Source organism: Cupressus sempervirens, chromosome 7 (assembly GCF_028749045.1).
Source record: "Cupressus sempervirens isolate cs-2001-9-10 chromosome 7, ASM2874904v1, whole genome shotgun sequence".
NCBI lineage: Eukaryota > Viridiplantae > Streptophyta > Pinopsida > Cupressales > Cupressaceae > Cupressus > Cupressus sempervirens.
Genome location: NC_143124.1, coordinates 778578256 through 778605016, shown reverse-complemented (window position 1 = coordinate 778605016; position 26761 = coordinate 778578256). Strand labels below are relative to the sequence as shown.

Genomic DNA, 26761 nt, shown 5'->3' with positions numbered 1-26761 from the left:
AAGGACACGTTTGAGTACCTTAGATGTATGCTTGGGGTAATGTTCCCACCTGATATACAGTAAATGGTGTAGCATTGCATCAATCCAATATAATCGAAGCATTATTCATACACCTGGATGCAATGCTTGGTACTGCTCCTTAGGGGGAGTGGTCATAATGGGAAGAACTGTTGAGAGTTCTTATGATTATTTTTCTAACATTACAATGTCTATTGTCTCTTGGCATATATTTTCTTAGTTACAGATTGGCTTGATCCATTGCAAGTACTTTGATGAGGATATTCATCAAAGGGGAGCACTTTAGGTTGATATTTGGCATATTGGCACAGTTTCTATTGATGCCAAAGGGGGAGAGATTCAATGAAAAACGTAAGAAAGATAGAGGTTGATGTCAAGGGTGAATATCAGAGCATGTAAAGGTTGTATATGTTGAGGATATTGAGAAAATTGTATTCTAAAGATTGTTTGATGGGAAGTTTGTTAGGAAAGCTATATATGTTGAAGATATTCAGAAAATTATTTTGGGTGATGGTTTTTCATCATATGTTTACATCAATGCCAAGGGGGGATATTGTTAGGAATACAGGTCTAGTTGGAACTTGGATATGTTGAGTATGTGTTGTATTGATGACATATTTTGTCATTAATGTCAACATATATTCTTGAATTCATGAAAGACGGGGATTTTGTACATTGCAGAGCTTTATTGGATCAGCAAAGTTGGCACATAATAGCATAAGCTATGCAAGCTTAGGATTATCTTCACAGATGAGGATATCCTACACCTATGTTCATTCATGTTTATGTTGAGTATTGGCCAAGTTAAAATTCATTTGGTGAAGACTGGTAACAGACCAGCGAGCAGGGAATATTGTCAGAGACAGATGTTGGTAAATTGGATGTATCTTATCAATGAAGTGAAATGAAGGAAAGGAGCTTGGATTGTGATTGAAGACATGTTCGTGAAGCTATATTTGTGTTAGCAAGTCCTTGAGATCATTTTGGAGAGGTCATTGAAGTAAAATATGTGATATGTTTTGCTAACAGTTAATTATGTTGGTGTAACATGTTGATCCTTATTGAATAATGTGATAATTGTATTCTAATGTATGGGAACCTTATTTTAATATTTGTACTGATGCTTTAGAAGGCGTTTATGCCTTAGTGAGGTCCTATCAAATTAGTTGTACATTGGGGAAGCTTTAATAAGTTGACCTAATTAGTTATTTGGATAGGGTATAAAGGAAAGAAGTTTTCCTTGGATGTAAAAATATTTCATGTCACATGTAATATTGTGGATGTGGTCAGGGGATGCGAGTTTCATCAGAGTAGGACAGAGTTGAGTTGGTTGATGGTTTGGAGCTTCAAAAGAACTACATTAGAAATTGAGTTGTATTGGTCAATTCAGTACATTGGATTTGTTATCCATATGATCTACTCTTTGTTGTTGACTGAAGCAATTTGGACATCTAGTCTAGTTGTCTTCCTATCAGCATTTAACAAGGTTTGAGTTTTCTAACAAGGGTTCAAGGTCTCCTAATAGGGATTTGTCCTTTAACAGGGACTATTGTATTGATTGCATTGTAATTGGATCCTAACAAGGTCACATCTTTTCACTAGGAACTTTTATATTAGTGCACTATTTGTGGGTGTCATCCCCCTCAGAGTTTTCCCTCTGGTCAAAGATTTTCCCAATCAACAAATCATTGTGTCTTTGTGCATGATTTATCTTTTGTTATGCTTCATTGTTTTTTTATTGAAGTTGGCTATAATAAATTGGGTTTAAGTTTAATTTGGTCACAACTAATTAACCCCCCACCCCGTCAACAGTTGTGTGTGGGGACTTTATTTTCTATCACTTCATTCATCATATCTTAAGTCATCCCCTTATCTAATAAGTAAAGCACAACTTGTATAACTTTTACTTGATCAGCATTTCCTCAGTAGATTTTAAATATTTCAAGATGGATGACTTGCCCAAGCTAAAAATATATGAGGTTAGGTTAGCATTCCTTAAGGTGTGATTTTTAGAAGTAAAACTAATTACTTCCTTTCTTATTAAATGCACAAAGTTCAATGATAATGGAAGTGTATGTGATCCAAAATCATTATAAAATAATATATTAGTTGCTAATGAACTCCATATGCAAGACAAAATCATTTGCTTAATTCTATGGGATAAAAAAATGTTGAGAAATAAAAATATTAGATATTCTTTAAATGAAAAAAAAAAAAAAAACATGAAAATATTTTCAATGTTTTTTTCTTTTAATAGATTGACAATTTGAAAATGTTTTCTCTACTCTTTTTTTAATAAATCAGTAGTTTGCAAATGGTTAAGAATAATTATATTTCGTTTTTAGTTCTATTATTTTTTCTATTCTTAAAATAAGACAAGTCTTTGAAGCCAATATTCTATTATTGTATTTTTCATCAATATAATGAGCTTTGCATACAACTCAATCTTTAGATAGATTAAGTCTTGATTTAATTCCAATATTTTGTTATTACTTGAAGAATACAATTTAGTTTTTTTCAGACAGTGCTATTATTTAAAATCTTAATATGATATCAGAGCTAGTAATTTATTTTAGGTTAAGGTTGTTAAGATTTTGCCAAAAGTTTATCATATTGAATTTTAACTCTTTGGTAATTCTAGAATCTGGTAGAAATGAGTATGATTATTGGTAGATCCTTTAATGACTTTTTTGGTAGGAAAATATTTGTGGGATATTGTTGGATCGGGTTATGTAGAAGCAGTTGATTGAAATACGCTTACAATGAATGACAAGATTACTAAAGACACTAGAAGAAAAATGCTCAAAATTTGTTTAATATTTAAATAGCTCTAAATTAGAACCTATTTCCAAGGATTGTAGGAGCAAAGATAGTCCAGGTGCGTAGAAGACTCCAAAAGAATCTTTTACCAAGGCAGTGATCAAGTCAAAGTTGCTAAGCTATAGACATTGAAAAGAGAATTCAAGAATTTGAAGATGCAAGAAACTGAAAGTGTGAGTAGCTATTATGTCAATGTAAAAGATGTAGTCAATAAGGTAATAACAATAAGAAAAATTGTGAGAAATGTAGTAGTGCTGAAAAGGGTGTTGAAGAGTCTCACACCAAGATGGAATCATGTTGTCATAAACATAGAAGAAAGCAAGAATTTGACTACCCTTCCATTTGATGATCTAGTTGGTTTAAGATTAAGAGATATTTGAAGAAAGTGATTAGAAACCTTTTTCTTTTGAATTACACATCACAAGTAATGAAAATATGAATAGTAGTTCCAAAAGAAATCAAAGCCAAGGTAGAGGTTGAAACTATTGGAGGAAATAGAGCACAGGTGGTTCAAGGTTACCATTGTAATAGGTATGGCCATTTTGAAATGGATGGCAAATTAAAATAAAGAGTTAATTATGCTCAAGAAGGTGATAAAGTCATAAGATTCCTTCAAATAGTTTATTTTTATCTTATGATAATGTTGAATATAATAATAAAGATGTTTGGTATATAGATTATAGATGTTCTAAACATGAAAAAGGAAATGAAAAAAAAAATCAATAATAGATGAAAAATTCATATCCAAAATCTAGCATGGTGCTAACAAATCATTGAAGGTTGTTGCAAAAGAAGTCATAAAAGTCCATACAAAACAAGGTATGAAAAGCGTTAAAGACGTTTATTACACTTTATATTTAAAGCATAATTTGTTAAATGATGGGTAATTGTGCAAAAAGAATTATAAAATGATTTTTGACAACCATCAATGCAAGATTTATTATAAGAATCAAGGTAATAGACTTGTTAGCATTGTATCTATGACAAAATAAGATGTTGCCTTTGAGGTTTGGTGAACATAACAACCTTGCTAATATGGCATATGAGGATACAAGTTGGTTGTAGAATTTCAAGTATGGGCATTTACATTTTCATAATTTTGAAGCTTCTAACATCAAAAGCATTAGTTTATGGACTTCCTAAGTGTATGGATTGCCTAAGGTTGAATAGCAAAAGGAGACTTGTGAAGAATGTATTGAAGGAAAGCATGCAAGGAAGACATTTACAAAGGATAGAGCATGGAGAACCCATTGTCCTTTCAACTTGTTCACTCGACTGTTTGTAGTCCTTCGCAAACACAGAGTTTAGGTAAGCCAATGTTTTATCATTTTTATTGATGATTGTTCATGAAAGTGGTGGGTTTGTTTTATAAAGATTAGTAATATCCTTAATATAATCTTGTATGTTGATGATTTGATGTATATGAATAGTAGTATTCAAATGAATGATGAGTTCAAAATTCCTATGATGAATGAATTTAAGATGACAAATCTTGGTCGCATAAAATATTTTGTAGAAATGGAGGCTCATCAAATGAGAAAATTTTCAGTAATCAAACAAAACATAATATTAAATGTTAAAGAAATTTGATATGGTTGATTGTAACCCAACCTCCACTCCAAATGTCCATGTAGTTGTGTTTTGTAAAGATGATGGTGCTAAAGTAGTTAATGAGACAACTTATTTAAGTATTATTGGGAGTTTAATGTTTCTAGCGTACACAGGGCTTGATATTGCATATTTAATTTCACTTGTTTCAAGATACATGACAAATCCATTCGAAGCTTCTAACAACAAAAGCATTAGTTTTGGACTACCTATGTGTCTAGATTGCCTAAGGTTGAAAAGCACAAGGAGACTTGTGAAGAATGTATTGAAGGAAAGTCTGCAAGGAAGACATTTTCAAAAGGCAAAGCATGACGAACCCATTGTCCTTTCAACTTGTTCACTCAATTGTTTGTAGTCCTCCACAAACAGAGTTTGGGTAAGCCAATATTTTATCATTTTTATTGATGATTGTTCATGAAAGTGATAGGGTTTATTTTATAAAGACCAGTGATATCCTTATTATAAGTTTGTATGTTAGTGATTTGATGTATATGAATAGTAGCATTCAAATGAATGATGAGTTCAAAATTCCTATGATGAATGAATTTGAGATGACAAATCTTGGTCTCATAAAATATTTTGTAGAAACAGAGGTTCGTCAACGTAAGGAGGAAATTTTCATTAGTCAAACAAAATATAACATAAAATGTTAAAGAGATTTGATATGGTTGATTGTAACCCAACCTCCATTCCAAGTGTCCATGAAGTTGTGTTTTGTAAAGATGATGGTGCTGAAGTAGTTAATGAGACAACTTATAGAAGTATTATTTGGAGTTTAACGTTTCTAGCATATACAAGGCTTGATATTGCATATTCAATTTCACTTGTTTAAAGATACATGATGAATCCATTAGAAATGCATATGACGGCAACCAAGAGAATTTTGAGGTACATAGAAGGCAATCAACAAAAATTTCATTCATTACTACTCTCCTGAAAGGTTCAATCTTGTTGGCTTTAGTAATTCAGATTATGGTAGTTTGGATGACCTAAGTCTACATTTGAATTTTGTTTCTATTTTGGTTCAAATTTGATTACTTGAAGTTCCAAAAAAAAAAGCATAATTGCTCACTCGTCTCTGGAAACAAAGCATATTAGTCACCTCAGTCGGTACACAAGCTTTCTAACTTTGAAAAGTTTCAGAAGGAATTGGTTAAGAAAAATTCATCCTACTCTTGATTTTTTGTGACAATATGAGCATCATCGAGTTAGTAAAGAATCCACTCTATCATAATAGGACAAAAGCATTTTAATCTTACACATCACTTCATTCAAGATTTGATGCAGAACGAAGTAGAATTAAAATAAATCAGTACTCAAGAACAACTAGCAGATCTCTTCACCGGATTAGTTAAAAAGCTCAATTTTTGACATTTCAAGATCAGATTGTGAGCTCTCTCAGTATCAAGGGGAGTATGTTGATAAATAAAACTATTAGACGTCTTAAAAGGGAAAAAGTGAAGAGCTTCTATCAACTTTTGAAAATTTTCACTGATTTTTTAAAATAAATCAGCAGTTTGCAAATTGCCAAGATAGACTATGTTTTGTTTTTAGTTTTATAATTTTTTTCCTATAAAGACAATACTCTGTTATTGATTTTTCATGAGGTTGAGCTCACTTTTTGGGCAGATCTAATTTTGATTTTCTTCCAATATAATGTTGTTACTTGAAGAATACACTTTCAGTTAGTTCTGTCATTTAAAATTTTAACCAAAAAAAGCTACCATCTAAAAACTTATTGCTGCATGGGTATCATATAAACTTGTTGAAGAAAGTAAAACAGGTAACAGGTAAAGTTGTGAGTTTGCAGAGATAAGCAGAATAAAAGGAGAAAGGGACATACATTGTCTTAAGTTTTAACCATAAAAAGCGTAACAAATAGACAACATTGTTAGCCATTCTGTTAACAATGAATACTGTCTAATACACCTCATTATTTTTGTCTAATTACACAAAACTAGATTAACAAAACTAGAATCCTGAAGTAAATAACAATTTGCAGCCACTTGGATTACAAATGATAACTGCAGTTTAAATGATGAGCTTCATAAAGAACAATTGCTTTACTTTTCACTGTTATACGTTGCTTCCACTCTGTTGCCATAAATTAATTATATCAGTTGCCTGATTAAGAAGAATTATAGTGCGCTTTGGAGATATCCAAGGTTTACTCTCCAATGCTGCTTTAAGTTCTTCCCAGGCATCCTTCCTAGGCCAGAAGAAATAAGGACTCAAGGGAATGGTTCCATGCCCTGGAATGAGCTGATCTAAACCAAGACCTATGTTCTTTTCCATCCAGATGAATTTCAAAACCACCCTCTGTTTCTTTGGAATCCTGATCATGAACTTTGCTTTCTGTGAGAATCAAATTCACATTCAGACAAATCAATGGTCAAAAGATAGGAATTAAAATTTAAAACATGTTATCTAATGCAAACAAGGAAAATGCACTCTTCTCTCTATTCCCTTCCTTTATCTACTTCCCCCAGTCCCCTGGAGTCCCCCACCAAAAAGGAACATGTACTGTTATCCATACATAGAATGTTAAAATGTTACCTATATAGTCTCTCTTTTTAGCTGGATTACCAATAGAAAGTGCAGCGCTTAATACCCCTTGTAAAAAATTTCGCTTCTAAATACTAATTATTTTGATGTGTCTTGGAGGACGGAACATAAGGCAAAAGCTACAAATTTACCTCTTAAAACACACAAACTAATTGCAAATTTAATTTCCTTATTAAAAGATGGCCCAGCTTAAAGAAAAGGGACAGCCCAAAATTACATAAAGAACAGTTTTAGAGCTTCTGCTTAAAGAATTACATAGGAAACAGTAAATAAAATTGAATCGGAAGATCATGATGTCTCTCATGAAGCATCATGGCTGAGCGAGCATTTGCAATCAAAGAAAGGGATAAACTTTTCATCACATTATAAAGTTGCAAAACTTTAGTAAGAGACCCTTAGAAGAGTTCCAACATGTTGCAAATGGATTTTAAAAGCTTTGTACGCCCTTCTTATGACTGATGAAATGAGGTGTGCAGCCAAAAATATTGTTTATATACATTTTACAATGTAGCTTATATATAACAAGGCTGAGGCAGAACACTGCCCAATATGGCCAAGCGCTCTCAGATTACTCAGGACTTGGGTATGTAAAATACCCAGCTACTTTGGTTTTACAAAAACAATCAAAAGGAGATCTTGTAAATTTCCCGGTTAATAGGGTAATCAAGAAATGGTCATTGAGATCAATTGCATTCTGGAATCCACCTACAGCAGCTTTTTTTAAAACTTGATAATTGTGGAGTATTAAGGAGAAATCCTAGGCTGGTTGGAGCTAGAGCTTTTTGTTATGTTCCCCTTCATGGCTGTTCCTTGGGGGATGTGCTCCTTCCTGGATTTCAGATCCAATAATGAAGCAGAAAATGAGGTTTTGATACAAAGCATCACGATCACAACCTCACTTGGTGGCGAGTAGTTAATCATAGAAGGTGATTACCACGGGTCTGAGAAAAGAGGCCCCAAGAATTGGAAACTTGAGTTTTTTTCTCTTGAAAACTTTCCATTTGTGTAATGATTTTGAAGAAGCCCTCTTCCTGCATTGCTTCAGCCTTCAGGTAATGCAACAAAGCAATGGACCTTTAGGCAAAAGCAGGCATCAATCAAGCTTCCCCTTTCAGCTAGGGTAAGTGATAATTCTGAAAAATGCATTTTTAATCCCCATGTGGAAATATCATGGTTACAAGGAGATGTGTCTCCACCTCCCTGGGATGCATCGCCAAACCAGAGAGGTCCTCACAAATGTCATGATGCACAGGATTCTTTTGGCCGCCGTCTCCAAAGTCTCCGAACCAGAAATTGACATCTCCTGCAAGAAAACTTAGGGCAAAATGTGTTGTAAATTAAAAGGCAAAAAGGAAAGGTGAGTAAAGAAAATGAGTCACCATAATGTTTCATGCTGGTACTTTGGATGACGACAAATTCCATGGAAAGTCGATCTAATGACAGTGTAGACTTTTTGAGAGGGACACAAAAAGTTGTCTAACTGATTTTCAGTCATTGTAATCATAAATGATCAAAACTTGGCAGTATAGATGCATAGTTTGGATTACTGGAGATAAGGTATAAAATGGACTTTTTTACTTGCTATACAGATTCATGTCAAATTTGTCTTCAAAGACCTTGGTGATAACGTTAGCACCTTGTAAACATGAGTCATGCTAATGTCCTTGTTGCAAAAAATTGAACTTATGTGGAAGAGAATCAATCGACTGCTAGTGGATAGGTGCTATGATCAAACATCAACAAAGCATATTTTCTCTAGATGGACCCTATGGAAAATTCTTGATTCCATTCATCCAACTGGTGGATTTGCGCACACTTATGGCTTTGAACCTGCAGTTCGGACACGAGTAGTTCCCAGTGCAGAATCATTAGAAGCTCTTGCAGTTAATGCAGTGGAGAATACTGCAATGATACTTTTACCTTTTGTTTATGAAGCTAACAAATATCCTAATACTGAGAATTGCATTAAAATCGATCCAATTCTGCATGGAACCCTGAGTAAGAAAGTTGCAAGGAAGGCATTGATCACTCAAGGCTCTGCACTTCTGCGTGTAGCATCAACCATGTTTACCGAAATTCCAGATATAAAACAGATGCAGACATGTGCTCAAAAGCCCAATATGGTCCATGTTCATCATGCTTCAGTTTTTGGTGATCATCAAGATTCACTCAGTACACAGCATGCATACTTATTAGTGATGTTGTGAGATTTTCTTTCAGCTTCAACTGGACTTAATTTGATTGGTCATTAAAGACAGCATCTATTTAATACCGCATCTCCAAAGTTGCAGAGAAGATTTTGACACATGGATCGTCCAATTGAAGAAGCTTATCAGACTTGACCAGTTTTGGGCACTGCTCAGGATTGCCATGATTATTTATTTTCTCGTCTGTTTTTGTTCACGAGAAAAGTTTATGCTTCTACATTGCTGACAAGCCAACATAAATAATTCTTATTATGAATTTCTGTTGGAGAATAATACATTATGGGTCAAAAATGCTAGCAATGTAGAATATTGTTAACCTGAATAGTTGCATGCGCTATTTTGCATTATAATTTTTTGATCCATTGATGTGATCTGATTCTTAAGTCTTCAACTTTGTCGAAGAAAGAATTCCAATACCTCTTGGCATTAGGAGGTCTAAGAACATAAGCATTTGCTATACCATACAGTTTAGATGATTCTTTGTCTATGACACTTTCTTGTATTTTTAATATTTGAAATTTGTACAATTGAACTATGGATGCTATAGCTTCACCTAATTTTGTTTTGAAAATCCATTTTGAGTTTCTGTAAGACTATTATAAACTGTATTCACAATCTAAAGATACGTAGAATTAAGTTTCTTCAAGTTTTACAAATGAATTACATATAATGACAATATCTCTAAAATTTGTTGCTATTGATGGCATTTTGTATCCTTTTACATCTTTATGTTCTGGGTACAAACATGTTGAGAGCATTGTTGTTAGATTGGAGAAACTATACTGCGAAGTAATCCTTGAGTTATCAGAATTTTGGTTTACAACTGTGTGACTTACAAATGGACGGGAACCATTGGTACAAGTCAGCTTTGAGTGTTGAATTATGGAATGATATGCATTATCAATAAGAATGACCGCTAAAGTTATATACTCACAATGCTTCAAACTTAGGTGTCATGATCTCTCCCAAGCCAGAATACAGTTAAGTCAGTAGTTGACTAGGTTAAACAATCAACACCAATATTTTAGCAAGTTTATAAACAAATTGAGACCTGAAAAGTGCTTGAAATGATTTACAGGCTAATTAAAGTGGCATCAGCCTTTCTAGTAGAGAACTTTGGGCACAGATTGCTTCCAAACCTTCTTTCCTTCCCAGTGTTTATTGATAGATTTAAAATTTACTCTTATTTGCTCTTATGCTATTTTTGAGAGAATTTATTTTCAAACATTTTTATGTGCACATTCAAGAATAGATAATTTTCTCTCGGCATTTGTTGACATTGTTATGGTTTCTTTTGCAAAATGTCCACTCAATGAAGTTGTCAAGTGACACATGCTGTAATTGCATGATGATGATGTTTCATTGAAATAATGTCAAGAAGTCCGAAGCAAAAACTAGATTTGAGATTGTCATGCTCAGTGGAGGAATTTTATTTAATAAGGATCAAATTCTTTGTACTTAGATTTTCCAGCAGAAGTGACCAGTGTTACTGGATATGACTCCGTTGGCCACGACCTATGAACTCAGACCTCATTCATTTTGGGTGTGGGGATGTAGAGCATCCACATCTTGGAGCCAATCTGTAATCAGGGCTTGTTCACTACTGCAGGAAATGCACCCAAACACAATGCATCTAACACGAAATATGTTTTATACAGTATATGTAACTCAACATATTATTAAATATGTATAGTATTTATGTGTTATTTATTATATCCAGAGGTGCCATATATGGCTACACTACAGACAATCATTACATGGGATATAGCAGTTCATAAATGCACACATAATATATGATCATAGTTATAGGTCATGTAATGCCAATATAGCTACTGGATTATGCAGTCAATAAATGAGAATCTGTATGGCTATTAGATTACCCAGTCACTAGATGAGCATGTTTATGACTACTGGATTATGGTCACTAGATGAGCTCATTACCTATCAGAAAAATGTAAAGATTAAAAGACAGCTTGCTTGAATTTGCATTCTTTACGTTATCTTGTGACTTAAGAATAAATCGTGACCTAAATGCATATGACAATATGGGTAGGTGGCCTTCAAGGCTTCCTTCAAAAATCTAAAATCCAAATCAGCATTTATTTGAATTACAGGCAAATTTATAATTTTTTTGGAATAGAAAGATAAAGATTAAAAGGTAGTTTACTTGATTTTTGCGATCTCTATGTTGTCTTGTGACTTCAAAATAAATGTTGTAAGATACATTAAAACATAAATGTATATGACAATGCAAGTATAGGGCTTCAAAATTTCCTACGAAAGTCTGAAATCTGAATCGTTTTTTATTTGCATTACCAGCAAATTTATACTCTTCTTTGTCAGAAAATATGGCTCGAGACTAATAGAGGACCTTCTGACAAACCCATTTAGTATAACATAGCATGCTTTTCCACCTTTGTTTTTGTATGTTCATCATACCTTACAAAGCAACATGGGATCAATAACCACACCTTTCCTAAAGCCAAACTTTTTGGCAAAACAAGCATCAGGGGCTTTATAAAGGACACTTAAACCTGATAATAGCAATTTAATAAAAGAGTCAATTATAAAATTGCACTGTGTTTAAGTAGATTAAGTATGGCTTTAGTATTTAGCAGATAGTTTCTTTGCTGCATTCCTTTCAGTAGTTAGATGATAGTTTGAATAGAATGATGATGTATAGACTGTGCTAGTCCATTTCAAGTATACAATTTCAGTTTGAAGATTAAATGTGAAACATTACCAGGAAACATTACTCAAGTAAAGCATTTATTTGGAGATTTTAGGCTTATACACTATTTAATCATAAATTGTTAATAGAACTCTACGGCCTAAGTGAAATCTCCATAGGAATTGCATTGGAAAGGTTTAGATGGATCCAAATCCTCGCATAGGATGAGTGGAGAAAGGGTTGATATCAAAGTCTACTTTAAAGAAATGATCCACTGCATTGCTAATAGATTTGTAGGAAGAGCTGCACTAGAAGTGTAGGGGAAGATTAGGCAACATTATTCTGGTAGGGGAAACTCAGTAGATTTAACCATTGGATTGAAAGAGGGCAACTAAGTGTAGAGGGCTAGAGAACAGAAGCCCCATTTCTAGACACCCATGGTAAGAACAAAACTCTTATCTTCCACATAACAGTTGATTGGTCATTGTTACTTGCTTAGTTTTTGTTTTTGGTGGCTAACAAACGCCCTTTTAAGTTAATTGCCTGCTTCCATTGGATCAAAATTAAATGTTCAAAGACCACGTAACATAACATGCTTGTTTTATTACTCACATTTTTCCCTTGCCCTTCAATGTATTTTTAGAGTATATCTTCCTATTGGCGTAATCATTGCACCTTGTTGGGGTGCAATCACTAGTCCATAACACATGAGATTCATACAATATCTATAGCATCATTGCACACACATTAAAGAAGAAGAGTGGCAGGTCCCCCCAAATCCATCTCACATTAAGCCCGAGAGAAGAACTTTGGCCCTCTTGGTCCCAGTGGCAGGCAACATGGGCATCCAACCATGGTCCCTGCCTAGTGGGGTGCTTGTATCTGTTTTCCCTTTCCATCATCTCTTAAGATTTAGTAACCTTTATTATAGTGTTGGAGGGAAGGTTGTAATGGAGGTTTCTTGATTGTTCTATTTAGGCCCAAGGCAGAACTTTGGCCCTCTTGGTTCTCGTGGAAAGCAATGTGGACATCCATCCAGGGTCCCTGCCTAAAAGGCAATCAGCATGGTTTCTCTTCCCCTTACACCTTTTTCCTTCTATAACGATGGAAGTTCACAAACAGATTATAGATATGTGCATCTATACAAAATCATAAATAAACATATATATAGATAATTGATTGACAATAATGCATAGGCCATGATAATACCACAAGAGATGTCACTCAGATTATTAGATTTTTATTATAATAAGTCTGAATCAGCTTAGTGAGAGTCTGATCCTCAATATGCATCGAATATTTACATGCTTTCTGATTTTGATTATTGTTCCTTGTTTTTTTATTGCCTTTCTTCTTCTGTTCAATCTGATGTATTCCCTTCAATGCTTGGAATGAATCCTCCTTTATACTTCATTGGTGGAAGGGTTGCCACCTTTCATAAGGACTGAGTCACCACTTTTCATTGCTGTCTTTAAGAATAATATATTATTCCCCAAATGAATCTTCCTTGGATGTCCTCCTCAAATGGAACCTTCTCCCTTTTATATCTTCCAATATGAGGGACAGTCACACCCCTTCACCATGTTTGCACCTTTGTAACAGTGACAACCTTCTATAATTACCACTCTTTGGGAGAGTTAAAAATCCTGCACAACCTGTGTCTTTTGAAGGGTCATTTCCTTAATCTTTTTTCTTCATTAATTCTTTCTCGACACACACCTCCAAACTATGTCATCTCTTTGATCTCCTTTAATTTTGCATAAAAAAATTTATCAGCATATACATATATCCCTCTTTTACATCTGCATATACTCTCCTTACAATTCTGTTATGAACGCTTCTTACAATCATGCCTTCAACCTTTCTTTAATGATCTTCGTCTTTATCCTCTCATTTGTAGGTCTGCAAATGTAAGTCTGACATAAATTCTTATTCCTCCTCTTAAATGCACTTCACAGCTTCTAAGTATATCATCCCAAAAGTGATGTCTCTTCTATGAAGATAATAAGTAATGTTTCTAATGATCATCTTTGGTGAGTTTAGCTTTACTAGTTAGTTTCTACTTTCGTATTCAGTTAAAGATTGTTTCATTTAGAAACATTGTATTGTACTTTTCTATTTAAGGAGACTCTGCCTCCATTGTTTAATGTCAAACTATCAAGTTTTATAACATGGTATCAAAGCAAGTCTGGGTCTAACTCCCTCACAAGAGGCCCAAGATTATGTGGGTTGCATGTTCTTGCATGTGTTGTTTTCTGCTCAAGTGTTTTCCTGTTTTATCGCATGATACAGTTTGCTGTTTTCCGGTGTATCTTACCATGTGAAGTCTGGTGTTTTGCCACATGAAGGTTTCTATGATAGGTTTTTTTGTTTGCCACAATTGTGACTTGCTAAGATACCGGTTTGGATTCCAATACAGATGTGGGTTCTAAATTCGTCCAGAAAAAACTTGGATTGGGTTTAGATTCATTTTGCATTCATCCATAGAACAATTTTTTTTAAATATACATATATATGTAGCAGCAAATAAGTTCATATGTCACTATGCTAATACATGGCAAAATACACAATATATATTAACGTTTTAGTCCAAATGGCATAACATAATGCCAAAATACACCACCATATAAATGTTTTGATTCAAAATTTGAAAACAATAATATCAGCATTACTAATCACCCATCAATGATCAAAAATCATCAAAAGCCATTAAAGAAATCATGATCATTCTATTGTTGCAGATTTAAAGCACAAAAAGTGTCATTAGCATCAATACTAGCAATGTTAGGCTCAGCCCTAGGTTCAGGCTCAACATCACTAGGTAGCTCATGATCATCATCATCAAGTGCAAGTGCATCAAAGTGGATAATAGAATCTTCCAACTCTGCACACTCTGGTTCAATATCCGAATGCTTTCCCTCCCCTTTTTTTAAGTATTTACTCTGTGTTGTGAGCCTTCTAGGAATTTAGTCTATTGTTTTTTATTGAGTGGATGAAAGAGTATGTGCTCTAGTTCCTCTCAAATGATCATGAACTAGCAACCTATCAAGATTTTCAATTTTGAAATTAGAGAGTTAATAGTTTAGAATAAAATAATTAAAAATATAAATTCAATATTAATCAACAAGAATTTAGAAATTAGAATCTTAACAGTTAAGAACTTGAGATAAAATTGTGATAGTAATGGGTTGTAGTAGTTGGTAAATTTGTCCATGGAAGTGCCACCATATATGTGCATAACATTGTTCTTGTCTTCAAGAGCCTCAAGACCACAATCATTAGTGCTTGCGAAACTTGTGAATTCAAACCTCATTGTAGGTCATATGTGATTGGGAAAGAGTTTGCGAAGGCCAGCCTTGTACCCATGAGCAACTTCAGGATCTTTGTATGGGGAAACTCTAGTGGAACTCACCTTGAGGACTGATTGACTATAAAACTTGCGGCTCAATGCAAAGACAAGGAGATGCAAAGGGGTAGTCATTTTGTTCCATCTCTCTACCATGATTATTGTAGCTCCTTGAAGAACTTTTCTTCAGGATCTTTTTCTTTCTCATTTATGTTCCTTTTAATATCCTCAATTATAGAGTCTATGCCATCATATGCTTCACCCAAGAAAGGCCTATCCATGATCAGTATATCGGATCATGCACAATATAGGATTGGTGAACCTCATAAGGTACTGAACACAATCTCACCAAGAGTCATCTAGTATCATTGTCCTAATGGCAACTGCTCTGGTATTATTAGATTGCCTCGATATGCTCCAAGTAGCAGTGATTCCCAGTCTAGACAATGCCCCTCTAACCTTGACAAAGCGTCTCAAAACAATAGTGTTGGAGGCAAAGTGAGTCTAAGCAACCTATTTTAATATCAAAACAATAATAAATTAAACTCAAGATTAAAAATTTAAATTTAAAAACATAGAAAGTTTACTAAAGTGTCTATATTTCTTAAACATAATTAGATTTTAAATAATTTAACTTACCTTCAAGAGCTCTAATTTTGAGAATTGTCTAAATATGGCTTACGTCATATGGTGGTCTTTGAGAAACATTTGGATCTCTCATGCATCTTCAAACGTTTTTTTGATCCACTCAATTTTACTGTCAAATTTTTGTAGCATAAAGTTGAGTGGGTGTCAAGCACAAGGTGTCCAAAAAATGCGTCTGAAGTGCTCCTCAACCAATAACCCGACAGCCCTCAATTCTTGGCATTGTCAAGTATGGCTTGAACAACATTTTCAAGGGCAACTTGCTCAATGCATTGGATGAGAATGTTTTAAATGAAAAGCTCATCCTTTACCTTCCCTTCACAATCCACACCTTCCAACAACATTGCACCTCTCCTGGACACTACAGTAACATTGACCAAAGGACAATTCTTTGCATCTTTCCATCCATCAAATACCATGGTCACACTTAATCTGATCCACGGATCTTTGAAGTGTTGCATGAGAGCCTCAACATGGATCACCTCTCTATTCAATAAAGTGGTGTGCACCTTCTCATAACTCAGGCCCTTAAACCCCTTTGGAGCCCCCCATTAATTGATCTCATCATTTTATGTCAATAATGTTAGTGAACAAATATTAAATGACAATCCATTCACATAGATGCATCTCGCTATGTCTTCCTCGACAATATCTCTAGCTTCATTATGAAAAGATATTTCCAAGAGCCCCTTTGCTTTCTTATTTGTCACCAGTTCTTGAGGAGCACGCAAGAATGGATGGCCCTCTATGGGTGATTCATTAGAAGTAGAAACAAAAGCCATAGAATATATTTTTTGTTTATCTCTAGACATTTTGCAAAGGAAGAGAATTAGCATACCTAGTTGCTTCATCTACTTGTTTTTGCTCTTGAATGTATTTTCTCACGATGTAGTTTGCAAGAAGGGTTTTAAGTAGTATCCCATTAACTCTTGGCTTCCTTATACAAAATCTAATGCCTTTTTGAGAAATAAATCACAAATGTGCTTTCACTCTACTATAAGAGCTATTAAATTCCTCTTCGCAATGGCTGCAAATCCACAAAAAACCTCCTCCACCTAGCACTGGTTATACCATTTTCACATATTTCCATAGTGGAGAGCATCTATATGTTTTGAAGCGGGATTTTGCGGTGCTAGAAACACTTGCCATTCTAGGAATCTACAAACAACACGCAAAGCAATAAATGAAAATGAAAAAGAAACTAGACTTAGAGAGCTCATTTCATTTTGTAACAGATATGGACAAAAACTTTTTTTTTTAAGTTTGAACATAAACAAAACCCTACCTCTTTTCTTTCTTTGTTATTTCCCAAACAAAGGCTTCACCACAGGGACAACTTGAATTTACTAAGATTTGCAGACTTAAACACCCAAAAAAGTGGACGCCATATGCTTTAACAAGGGTCACAATAAACTCACAATTACTTGCCCAAACTTGGAAGTTAGGAGCAAAATCAACTTGCAGTGAGTATTCAACATTGAAATATTTGACAGCCACACCCAGAATAGTTAAATTCTTGTGCCATTGTAAGAAAACTACACCCAGAAACGTCCAAATAAAACCTCATAAAATTGCCTGAAATGCATGAACTACCATTGCCTTCTACAAATGAAATATAAAATGGGAAAAAAAACTTTATAGACAAGTCGATTTAAGGTTTGGAAGGTCAATAGGACCTAAAAATAGGGGAAAACACTTTATTCAAAAGTCAAAAGAATGACCTTTAAAGCCAAATTCGACCAAAATTCTTCCTAGGCTCGTGCAGCTATTTCCACAATCGACGAAATTCTTCCCACATTCATGTAGGGTCCTACGTAGAGTATTTACTGTGAATTCCTCAGTCTGATGTTGAATTTGCGGCAAATCCACATCAAATTTGATTTTGCAGAAAATCAACTTTCAAATTCCACTATTGTTGAGCAAATATGGTAACTTAGGTGGCTTGTTTTCTACATTGAGAGGGTTTTGCATGATTATGTCTTAAAAAATATGGTAAAAAATATGGTATGTTGTGCTTTCTAATTTTTGTCCATAAAAAATTAGTTGGTAGGTTTTAATAATTTTTTCCTTTAAAAAAATTTGTTGGGTTTTCATAATTTTTTCACGAGTTAACTGGTTCATTGGTATAGCCTGTTGGAACAACAAAAGTACAAGCTGATACCTAGTTCCCATCCAGTTTGCCAACTGGTTCGGACAAGGTTTCAAAAACTTAGGCCCTAGTTCAAACTGCCATCACAAACAAATGTACCCAGGCAGATCATGCTGCTACAGGACGAACTTCTGACAGATTTCAACAAATTGAGACCTGCAGACATCACTTAAGTGACCTTTTTTGCAAATTTTATAAAATTTTGACATCCTTAGCCCTAAAAGGTGGATAAAGAAGGCTTATGTTGGCTTTTCATTCTCATTTGTGGTGTGCAAGTAGGTTATTTTGTCTTGAGCAAGAGCAAATAGGTGGTTGAGCAAGAGTGTGGTTGTGCAAGGAGGATTTCGAAGATTAGTTTGTGAGCCTTCTTCAAGTGTTTGTGCCTCATTGCTATGCCTTTGCAAGCTTACAATGAGTGGAAGAGGTAAGTTCTTGTTTTATTTTCTTTTTTGTTTTTGTTTAAGCTTCTTTATTTTCATTTCTCTTTCATTGTCCATAAGATTTAAGCCATTGTTTTTCCAAAAAAAATTATTCTCTTACTTTTAAGTTTTATATTGAAAATGTATACAATTTCTTGCCATAGGAAAAGGAATTACAATGGCATCTATCACTTCCTCAATAGGCAATAGCAAACCAAAAAATAGAACGCCAATCTAATTATTTTTTGTGGAAGTATGTGGATATTGTAAGACCCCTTCCAAGAAGTGGTGCATTCTATTGGAAATGTCAATGTTGTGATGTAGAAAGGAATAGTTTATATTTGTATGTGGTAGCCCATTCGTGTGGATATCTTGGAAGAGGAGTCAAGAAATGCCCTGATAAAAAAATGAATCTGTACCAAATTCAACAGTATTTAAATATATTCAAGAGCACGAGGAAGCAGAAGAGAGAAGAAAGTAGGCAAAATACACTCAATGGCACTAGCAATAAAAGTAGGAAAACAAGCAAAGGGAATGCAACCCCGCACAAATGTTGTGATAGAAGCACCCCTTTTATAACACCCCAACTGCCCTTGAGTCTGAAAATGAAGCACCCCTTACACACAAAAGAAAGGGAACACTAGAAATTGCATTTCAAAATCAGAGTCAAGAAATTGCAGACATTGATGTGGCAAGATGCTTGTATGCAAATGAATTGTCTTTTAATGTTGTTTGCTCTCTATATCGGAGGAAGATGTTGAAAAGTGTCAATGAAGCTCCAAGAGGATATAAGGGTATAAGGGCCCATTTTTGAGAGAGTACGAAGCCCCTTATTGGATCAAGACATCAAGTTGATTGATGATCAATTGAAGCCAATAAAATATTCATGGATTGAGATTGGGGTATCAATCGTTTGAGATGGGTGGAAAGATGCTAAAAATCGTCCCTTGATCAATGTCTTGATAGTATCCCCTACAAGGACAATGTTTTCCAAAGCAATGAATCGTGAGGGGCAAGTAAAAGATGGGTCATTTATTGCTAAAATTCTCATCTCTATCATTAAAGAAGTGGGTGCTAGAAACGGTGTCCAAGTCATAACAGACAACGCAGAGAATTGTAGAGTTGTTTGTTAGTTGAAGTGAGATATCAGCATATTTTTTGATTCCTTGTGCGGTCCATTTACTCAATCTTAGGCTACAAAAGATTGCGAACAAAATTGAGTGGGTCAAAGAGGTGTATGCAGAGGCCGAGGTCATCCAGATGTTCATCACATACCACTACATGACTCAAAGAATATTCCGAATGTTTTCATGTTTAGAGTTACTGAAGGTAAGTGAACTTGAACTTAAGTTAGTAATTTAATTTTAAGAAAATTGTATCTTACAATTTATGATTCATTTTTTGATTGTGTATTGTGTAGTTTTTTCTGAAGTATATATCCAATAGTTGTAATTTCTTTACTCTAATTTATGTTACAGGTTGTTGAGACTCATTTTGCATCAAATTTTGTCGTCTTGAGATAACTTGTACAAGTGAAAGAGGCACTTTCCAATAAGGTAATCAGCAACAATTAGGTTATATTGAGGCAAAGCAATAGTGAGAGGGCAGCCAAAATAAAGAAAAAAATATTGGATGACTTATGGTGGGAATGTGTGGAATATCTCATCAAGTTCAACAAGCCCAATATGAAAATGCTAAGGTACACAAGCATGGACTCAATGTTAAAGAAGATCAAGTAAATTGTAAATGAAAAAGAGCAAGATTCCCAAGAGGCTTTCTTCAAACAATTAAAAGCAATTGTTGTAGAAAGATGGAACACAATGACGACTCCTCTACATTTGCTTGCATATGCGTTGACACCCAAATACTATAGGACCCAATATATTGATCTACCACGAAGGCTACCACCCTATAGAGATTTAGAAATGTCTGATGGACACAATGCAGCATTTGAAAGACTCTTTCTTGATGATGTTAAGTGAGATTTTATTACAAATGAGTTCATAGAGTTTGTAAATGCAAGAGGTAATGATACTCTTCGTCATCAGTTCAGGAAGGACGCTCATAGTTGGTGGTACCTCCATGGCCAAAGATTCCAAACATTGCAGCCCCTTGCAATCAAAATTATATCACAAATTTAATTTATTTTTTTAAATAGCTTATTTTATCTTCATGACAAGCAATTTTTTTTATTTTATAAGACTAATAATTTTATTTTAAGTCTTAACCTTGTCTTGTCTTAATAGGTTGCTAGCTAATCTGCACCAGAAAGAAATTGGAGCACATATTTTTTCCTCCACTCGGTGAAGCACAATAGGTTGCAATCAAAAAAAGTGGAGAACTTGGTATTTGTGCATTAGAACTTGCATCCTGTCTCACACGGGAGTAAAGAATACAAAGAAGAGGAGACGAAGAGGTGGGATGTAAATGCAAAGCTTGCAAACTTGTATGCTTCCACTTCTCATCTTGCACTTGATGAATTTGAAGATTTTGATGCCAAAACTGTTATTGTTGTTGTTGATCCATAGTATTATTGTTGCTTTTGATCCCATTGGCCTTAGCTCTAGTGCTGGGTCAACTAACGTTAAAGAAGAAGATTAGAATATTAATAAATTTTTCATCCATTAGTTGAACTTGAAACAAGAACTTGATGTTATGATTTAATTTTAATGTTTTGAATCTTTGATGTTGAATTTGAAGTATATGATGGCATGATCACTATTCATGATGCTATGATTACAAGTTTATGGTGTTTTTGTTGATTAAATCATATGTTTTTATGATATTGTGTGACATTCTAATTTTAACTCATGCTTCTAGGCTTCATAAATATTTATATATATAATTTGTACATGTTTTTGTACTAACAAACCCAAACCCCTTTTCAAATTTTGTCATACTAGAAAACCAATCCTTCCTAACCGAACTTAGAACCAAACTCAAATTGGTAACTTAGATTTTTTCCTTATAAAATTATAGGCCGGCTTTATATTTTTTGTACAAAAAAAATTGAGGGTTTTGTGCAATTCTTTTTTGCCTCAAAAGTTAATTTGTAAAAGGGATTTACTTGAAAATGAAGCCTTGTATTCTGATCTGTCTCAGACTCTATGTTGGGGTTTTGATTGATTTTTTTCTCTTCAAAATTACTGTTTGGTTTTTTCAAATTTATTCTCAAAAATCATTTCTAGGTTTTATTGTTTTTTCTTGAAAAAAATCATGACGGTTATTGCTAGTCTCAAGGTTTTCAATTTTTTCTTGGAGGGTTTAGTTGATTTTTTCACAAAAATTGTGGTTTTTATGCAATTATTCTAGATTGCACCTAGAGTTACCAGGGCAACGGTTTGCACATGGTTTTACAATTTTTTCTTCAAAATCGAGGTTCCAATTTCATCTTGGTACCTCTAGCTACAAGGAGTGATATCTTTGGTTTTCAACATCAAGTTGAATGATTTGTGGTTATCTTAATCACCTTCAGAAGTTTTGTAGGTTCAAGGAGGATCTCAGCAGCAGGCTCATGTCATAGAGTGTTCTGGTGAGAAGGGGGGGCAGCCTTCTAATGCATCCATGACTAAAAGACCTGAAGATTGTCTTCTGTAATGTAGTTAGTATGACGACCATTAAGGGAGAGTATTAAGACAATAACGTAATGTTTCTAATGAGTTTAGTAATATTAATTTGTTTCCATTTTCATATTCAGTTAACAATTGTTTCGTTCCGAAACATCATCTTGTACTTCTCTACGTAAGGAGACTTCGTCTCAACTGTTTAATATCAAACTATCAAGTTTTATAATATCTTCCACTTTCTTAATTGCCCCTTAACCAATCTTAACAGTTGTTTATTTCTCAACTCTTTTCTATTTCCATCATGATTATTCCATATTTTGTTATATATTATAGGATATCATATTCAAAATCCAAAAATATATTTCCATTAAATAAATCTGTCGTCACTTTCCAACAAATATATAAAAGTTGATCATAACAATCTAGAAACTGCACGGGATGAGCGGGAAAGGGAGCGAGCCTGAAGTTTTCAAACGGAGGGTTCCCTGTAGACGCGGATGCACTGCAGGGGCGTCTGAGATTGGAGAGGGAGAAGGGAGTGATGAAGATGAGGATGATGCGAAGCTTGGTGTTGAGGGAATCGGGTTTTGTGGGCTTTTGGAGGACTTTTTCCGGTTGGATCCAGCGGTTTTGTTGTCTCAGCGCTCTCTTGTTGTTGGTCAGAAAAGATGGGGTCAGATTGCTCATGTGTGGTGCAGTTCAGTTGTGAGTTTTTTTCTTTGGGGTGGAACTCCTCTTAGCTGTGGCCTTTTTCTAAGAATGATATGCAGGGATCAGGGTTGGGTATTCAGTACCTTTCCTGCTGGTGACAATGTTGATGGGTTCCTTCTAGGTGTTGCTCCTGGCTAGGGGCAACTTTCTTCAGAGGGTTGTTTTCTAGTTTTTGAGAAAGCTAGCTCTAGCCTTCTATGTTTTTGGGGTGAGAGGTGTTCCCCCAGATGCGTAGCTAGTTGCGATGGTAACATGGGCAAAGGTGGGAGCTTGGAGTTCCAAGGCTCTCATTCTCCTTGGCTCATCTTACCTTGGAATGACTTTTTTTGGATCAAGGCTTTCAAATCCTCTGTCTTCCCAAGTGTTGTTGTGGAGATTTACTATCTGCATGACTCTCCTTGGTGTTATGCTGGTAATGGCCGAGGTGGAAGGTTTTCTCTCCCCCTCCATTTGCTGGATATCAGGACAGGTTGCTACTATTGGGGCAATCTTAGGTTGTGGAGGCTTATGCGGCTGGCTTCTCTTGGACACTACTGGTTTCATGCATTAGGCTCTTGTTTCCTAATGCTAGTTAACCATGCTTGGGTTCCACCACTAGTGGGTGGTTGGTTCTTGGCTGGGAGGGCTATTCTTTGTCCTCTCACTATGAACAAAATGTGGTTACAGAGGTGGTGGACTTGGTTTTTTGTCTCTACTCTGTCTCGCATGGCTTCTATGGAGGTGAAGCTATCTCCTATAGAGGTGGAGATATTTTGTGAGTTGCTGGGGATGAAGGTGACTTCTAGTGTGGGAGACATTGTCAAGGCTGCTACTTTTGATAGGTTGGAGGGTTGGTGGTTCCACCTTCCTAACCTTGATATTTGGACCGTTGGTGGGAGGACTCCCTTTTGTCCTCTCATTATGAGAAAAATGTTGTTACAGTGGTGGTGGGCTTGGATTCGTGTGTCTGCTCCTTCTTGCATGGCTTCTATGGAGGTGAAGATATCTCCTATTGAGGTGGAGATCTGGTGTGAGTTGTGGGAGACTCCTAGTGAGGGGGACAATTTCTTGGTTGCTGCTGCTAATAGGTGGGGGGGTTGGTGGTTCCATCTTCCCAACTTTGTTGTTTTGATCTTCCATTTCCGTGCTTCTGCTGTGGGGGACCCTTTCACTATTGAGGTGGGAAAGGAAACTGCTGTGAGTTGGAAGATCTTTGAAGGTGCTGGCCTAAGAATTGGGCCAAGATGGGTCCGGATCTCTGATTCAGAGAAGAAAAGGCAGGCAGCTTGCTGCCTTGTTTTGTTGTTCATGTGCTGATGTTAAAAGGACCTACTACTTCCGAGTCCTGGTTGTCCTTTGTTTGGAGGTACGCTGGAAGTTTTAAAGGGCGCTTCCAAACCATTGGTTTTTGTGTTTGGATGAATTCTGGAAGTTTTAAAGGGCTCATCCAAGTCCTTGGTTCTTGTTTTTGGTTTTGTTTCACAGCTGTTTGGGGGCTTGTCCCAAGGTGTGTTATTCTCTGACCTCTGTCATTGATGGAGGTAAGTTAATATTGTAGATCCTTGGTGATCTTGGATTTGGCACTTGAGACTGTTAATCGCGTTTAGCAGTATAGTGCGAGTTGTTTGTACCACGGGCCAGCACCCTCTTGCTGCTTAACTTAATCAAAAACAAATATATAAAAGCTAAAAGTAATTTGAACTGAATAGTGATTTCTCTCACTGAATTCAGGCTTGCATCTGGCATATCCTCTACGAGAATGTGCCAAAGTCCATTTCAAAGTGATGCCAAAACAACTTGGATAGTTTAAGGAAAAATTGGCATACTCACTATGAATAACATTGTTTGTTCATCTGAATCAGGAGGATCTCTGAAATACACTGTTGCGAACAGACCCTGAAAGATTTATGTGAAACAAAATGTTCTAGTGAAGTTATCATTTCAAAATAAATGTCCAAATGCATTCATGGGCATGTTGTGGCAATTCCCAATCTGCTTGAAAGGAATGGGATTGTTCACGAACCTTACCATATGTTCCTGCTGTTCATTGTCAGCTTAAGGCTCTTAACGTTTCTTTGCATGTGCTTGCTGAAAGCTATTGGTCATGAAACACTCCCAAAAAATTCCTCATTAACAATATATTTCAGTAATTATTGCAGTTGGATTAAGTTTGTACTTTTAAAAATGTCAAACATCTAAGTTGCCGGTTTGGAGTCTGGTATGGCTGCGAATTTAAGAGTCGGGTTTGAAATTTGTCAACAAAAAATTTGGGTAGGGTTTGGATTCATTTTGGGTTCATCCGTAAAAGATTTTTTCACTATATAAATGCAGCAGAAAATAAGTTCTTACACCAATGGAGGCAAAATGTTTTTCTTTTCATTCACAAATGCACAAATGACATATAAAACAACCTTTTTGGTCTTTTTAGTCGTCACTTTTAGGATTGGATGTTGAATAGACTTATGTTGGCAGAAAGTCTTTACAAAAAGTCAATAAATACAACGTTGAGTCAAATTCATTTTTGGGTTCCTCTGTCCAAATCAAAAGCCTTCCAAATTCATCTCTTAGAGGGCTCTTCTGAGAAAATTTTGAGCAAATTTACCTGACTGGTGCAGAATTTTGAGCAAATTCAAACCTAATCCGACTTTACAGCGAACCACTTTTGAATTCCACCTTCCAGGAGTGAATCTAATAACTTAGTCAAACATGATCAGCTTTATGTGGTTGCAAACAAGAGGTGCCTTGAAAAGATGATTTATATATGAATTTCTAAATTTGTCCTAATCTTGATTCTTCCCAGATAAGTTAGGCTTCCAACTTCCAAAATCCCATACAAAGGAGATACCAAAACACTGTAAAAGTGAAAAAAAAATCTATTATTTTCATTACTCAAAGACCCTTGAACAATACTGTGCATAGGACTGAACATAGCAGACTAATTGAAAGTTAAAACACACTGTCATTAAGACGGAAGGCTTGATTATCATGTTATAAGTAGATATATGTTTTGCTATAAATATTTTTGATGTTACAACTTAGGCTAGAACTTAAACGGCTCCAGTTTTCTTTCCTACCCTTATCATTAGAGATATCCCTAAAAAATTTCGGGTAGAATCATGAGAATCATTTTTAAAGCACCATAATAGGAATCTTCCTAAAATTAAAGAGAGATTGAAAAAGTGAACCCACATAGATTTGGCATTTAAAGGTTGAAAAGGGTGTTGAAGTAAGAAGCTCAATGCTTGACCAAGAGAAAGTGCCATCCCCATTACTACAACTCGTCATCAAGCACAATCCCTATCATTAAAAGCATCAAAAAATGCAATAAAAAAACCCATAACTTGCCCTTTGACAATCGACCTCCAAGAATCCATGAGACACACGTGAAGATCAAGAAGGGCAGAATAAATTTCATTGAAGCTACCAACATGGAGACGGGATATGCATTGCAGAGAAAAGCAACCAACACCTCATACCTTTCTTGTAGTGGGGGCTTCCATTTCGAAGTCAGATTCATCTTCAGTTTCAGTTTCTGCTTCAGTCTCTATCTCCTCCGTCTCCCCTGCTTTGGCAATCATCCATTTCTTCTTGTCTACCCGAGCACACACAAGACTATTTTTGTATACAAAGCTTGATTTTGCAGGTGCGCGGCCAATGGTTTTGCAACGAACAACGGCCGACACGGAAGAAGAAGAGCACAATGAAGAGGGTCTGTATAAAGATGGTGTGGATGGAGAGCAGCCCAACGATGCACTTGAAATCATCTTCGCCATTGAAGCCTATCGTCTTCTCCGCAGTTCTTTCCTCACACAATTATATTCCCCGTTACGACCATCTTATCTTATTTTCTCTTTTCGGAGTAAACTCTCCCCTATTAACATGTTTTAAAGTGACTCTTCACTTTACATTACAATTTCATTTCACGGGAATGAATGAGAAAGAACTATTGATTTTAATTAGAGCATAAGGGATTTTATTATTATTTCATTGCGAATTGTTTTTGCACAAATATGGGAGCTAGGATACAGAAGATTTCAATTAGGTCTAACTGGTTCAA

The 26761-nt window shown here is 35.3% G+C and overlaps 1 protein-coding gene and 1 pseudogene across 2 annotated transcripts; one reads left to right on the top strand and one right to left on the bottom strand.

Annotated features, from left to right (window-relative positions):
- Nucleotides 1-6268: 6268 nt before the first annotated feature.
- LOC149549645 (small ribosomal subunit protein cS23y-like) lies at nucleotides 6269-26629 on the bottom strand. The gene is made up of 2 exons (XM_089792953.1): nucleotides 26181-26629; nucleotides 6269-6801 (listed from the first exon to the last, which is right to left on the bottom strand). Exons 1-2 carry the CDS (start codon nucleotides 26475-26477, stop codon nucleotides 6523-6525), a joined length of 576 nt encoding a protein of 191 aa, XP_089649079.1. The 5' UTR covers nucleotides 26478-26629; the 3' UTR covers nucleotides 6269-6522.
- LOC149549646 (urease accessory protein F pseudogene) lies at nucleotides 7448-10099 on the top strand (annotated as a pseudogene). The gene has a single exon (XR_016354128.1). The product of XR_016354128.1 is annotated as an urease accessory protein F pseudogene (transcript).
- Nucleotides 26630-26761: the final 132 nt, after the last annotated feature.

Excerpts from the sequence above, each read along its gene's own strand:
- LOC149549645 (XM_089792953.1), bottom strand. The coding sequence starts at position 26,477 with ATGGCGAAGATGATTTCAAGTGCATCGTTGGGCTGCTCTCCATCCACA. Across the intron at positions 6,802-26,180 it reads AAGCCCCCACTACAAGAAAG|AAAGCAAAGTTCATGATCAG; the intron begins GTATGAGGTGTT and ends TGATTCTCACAG.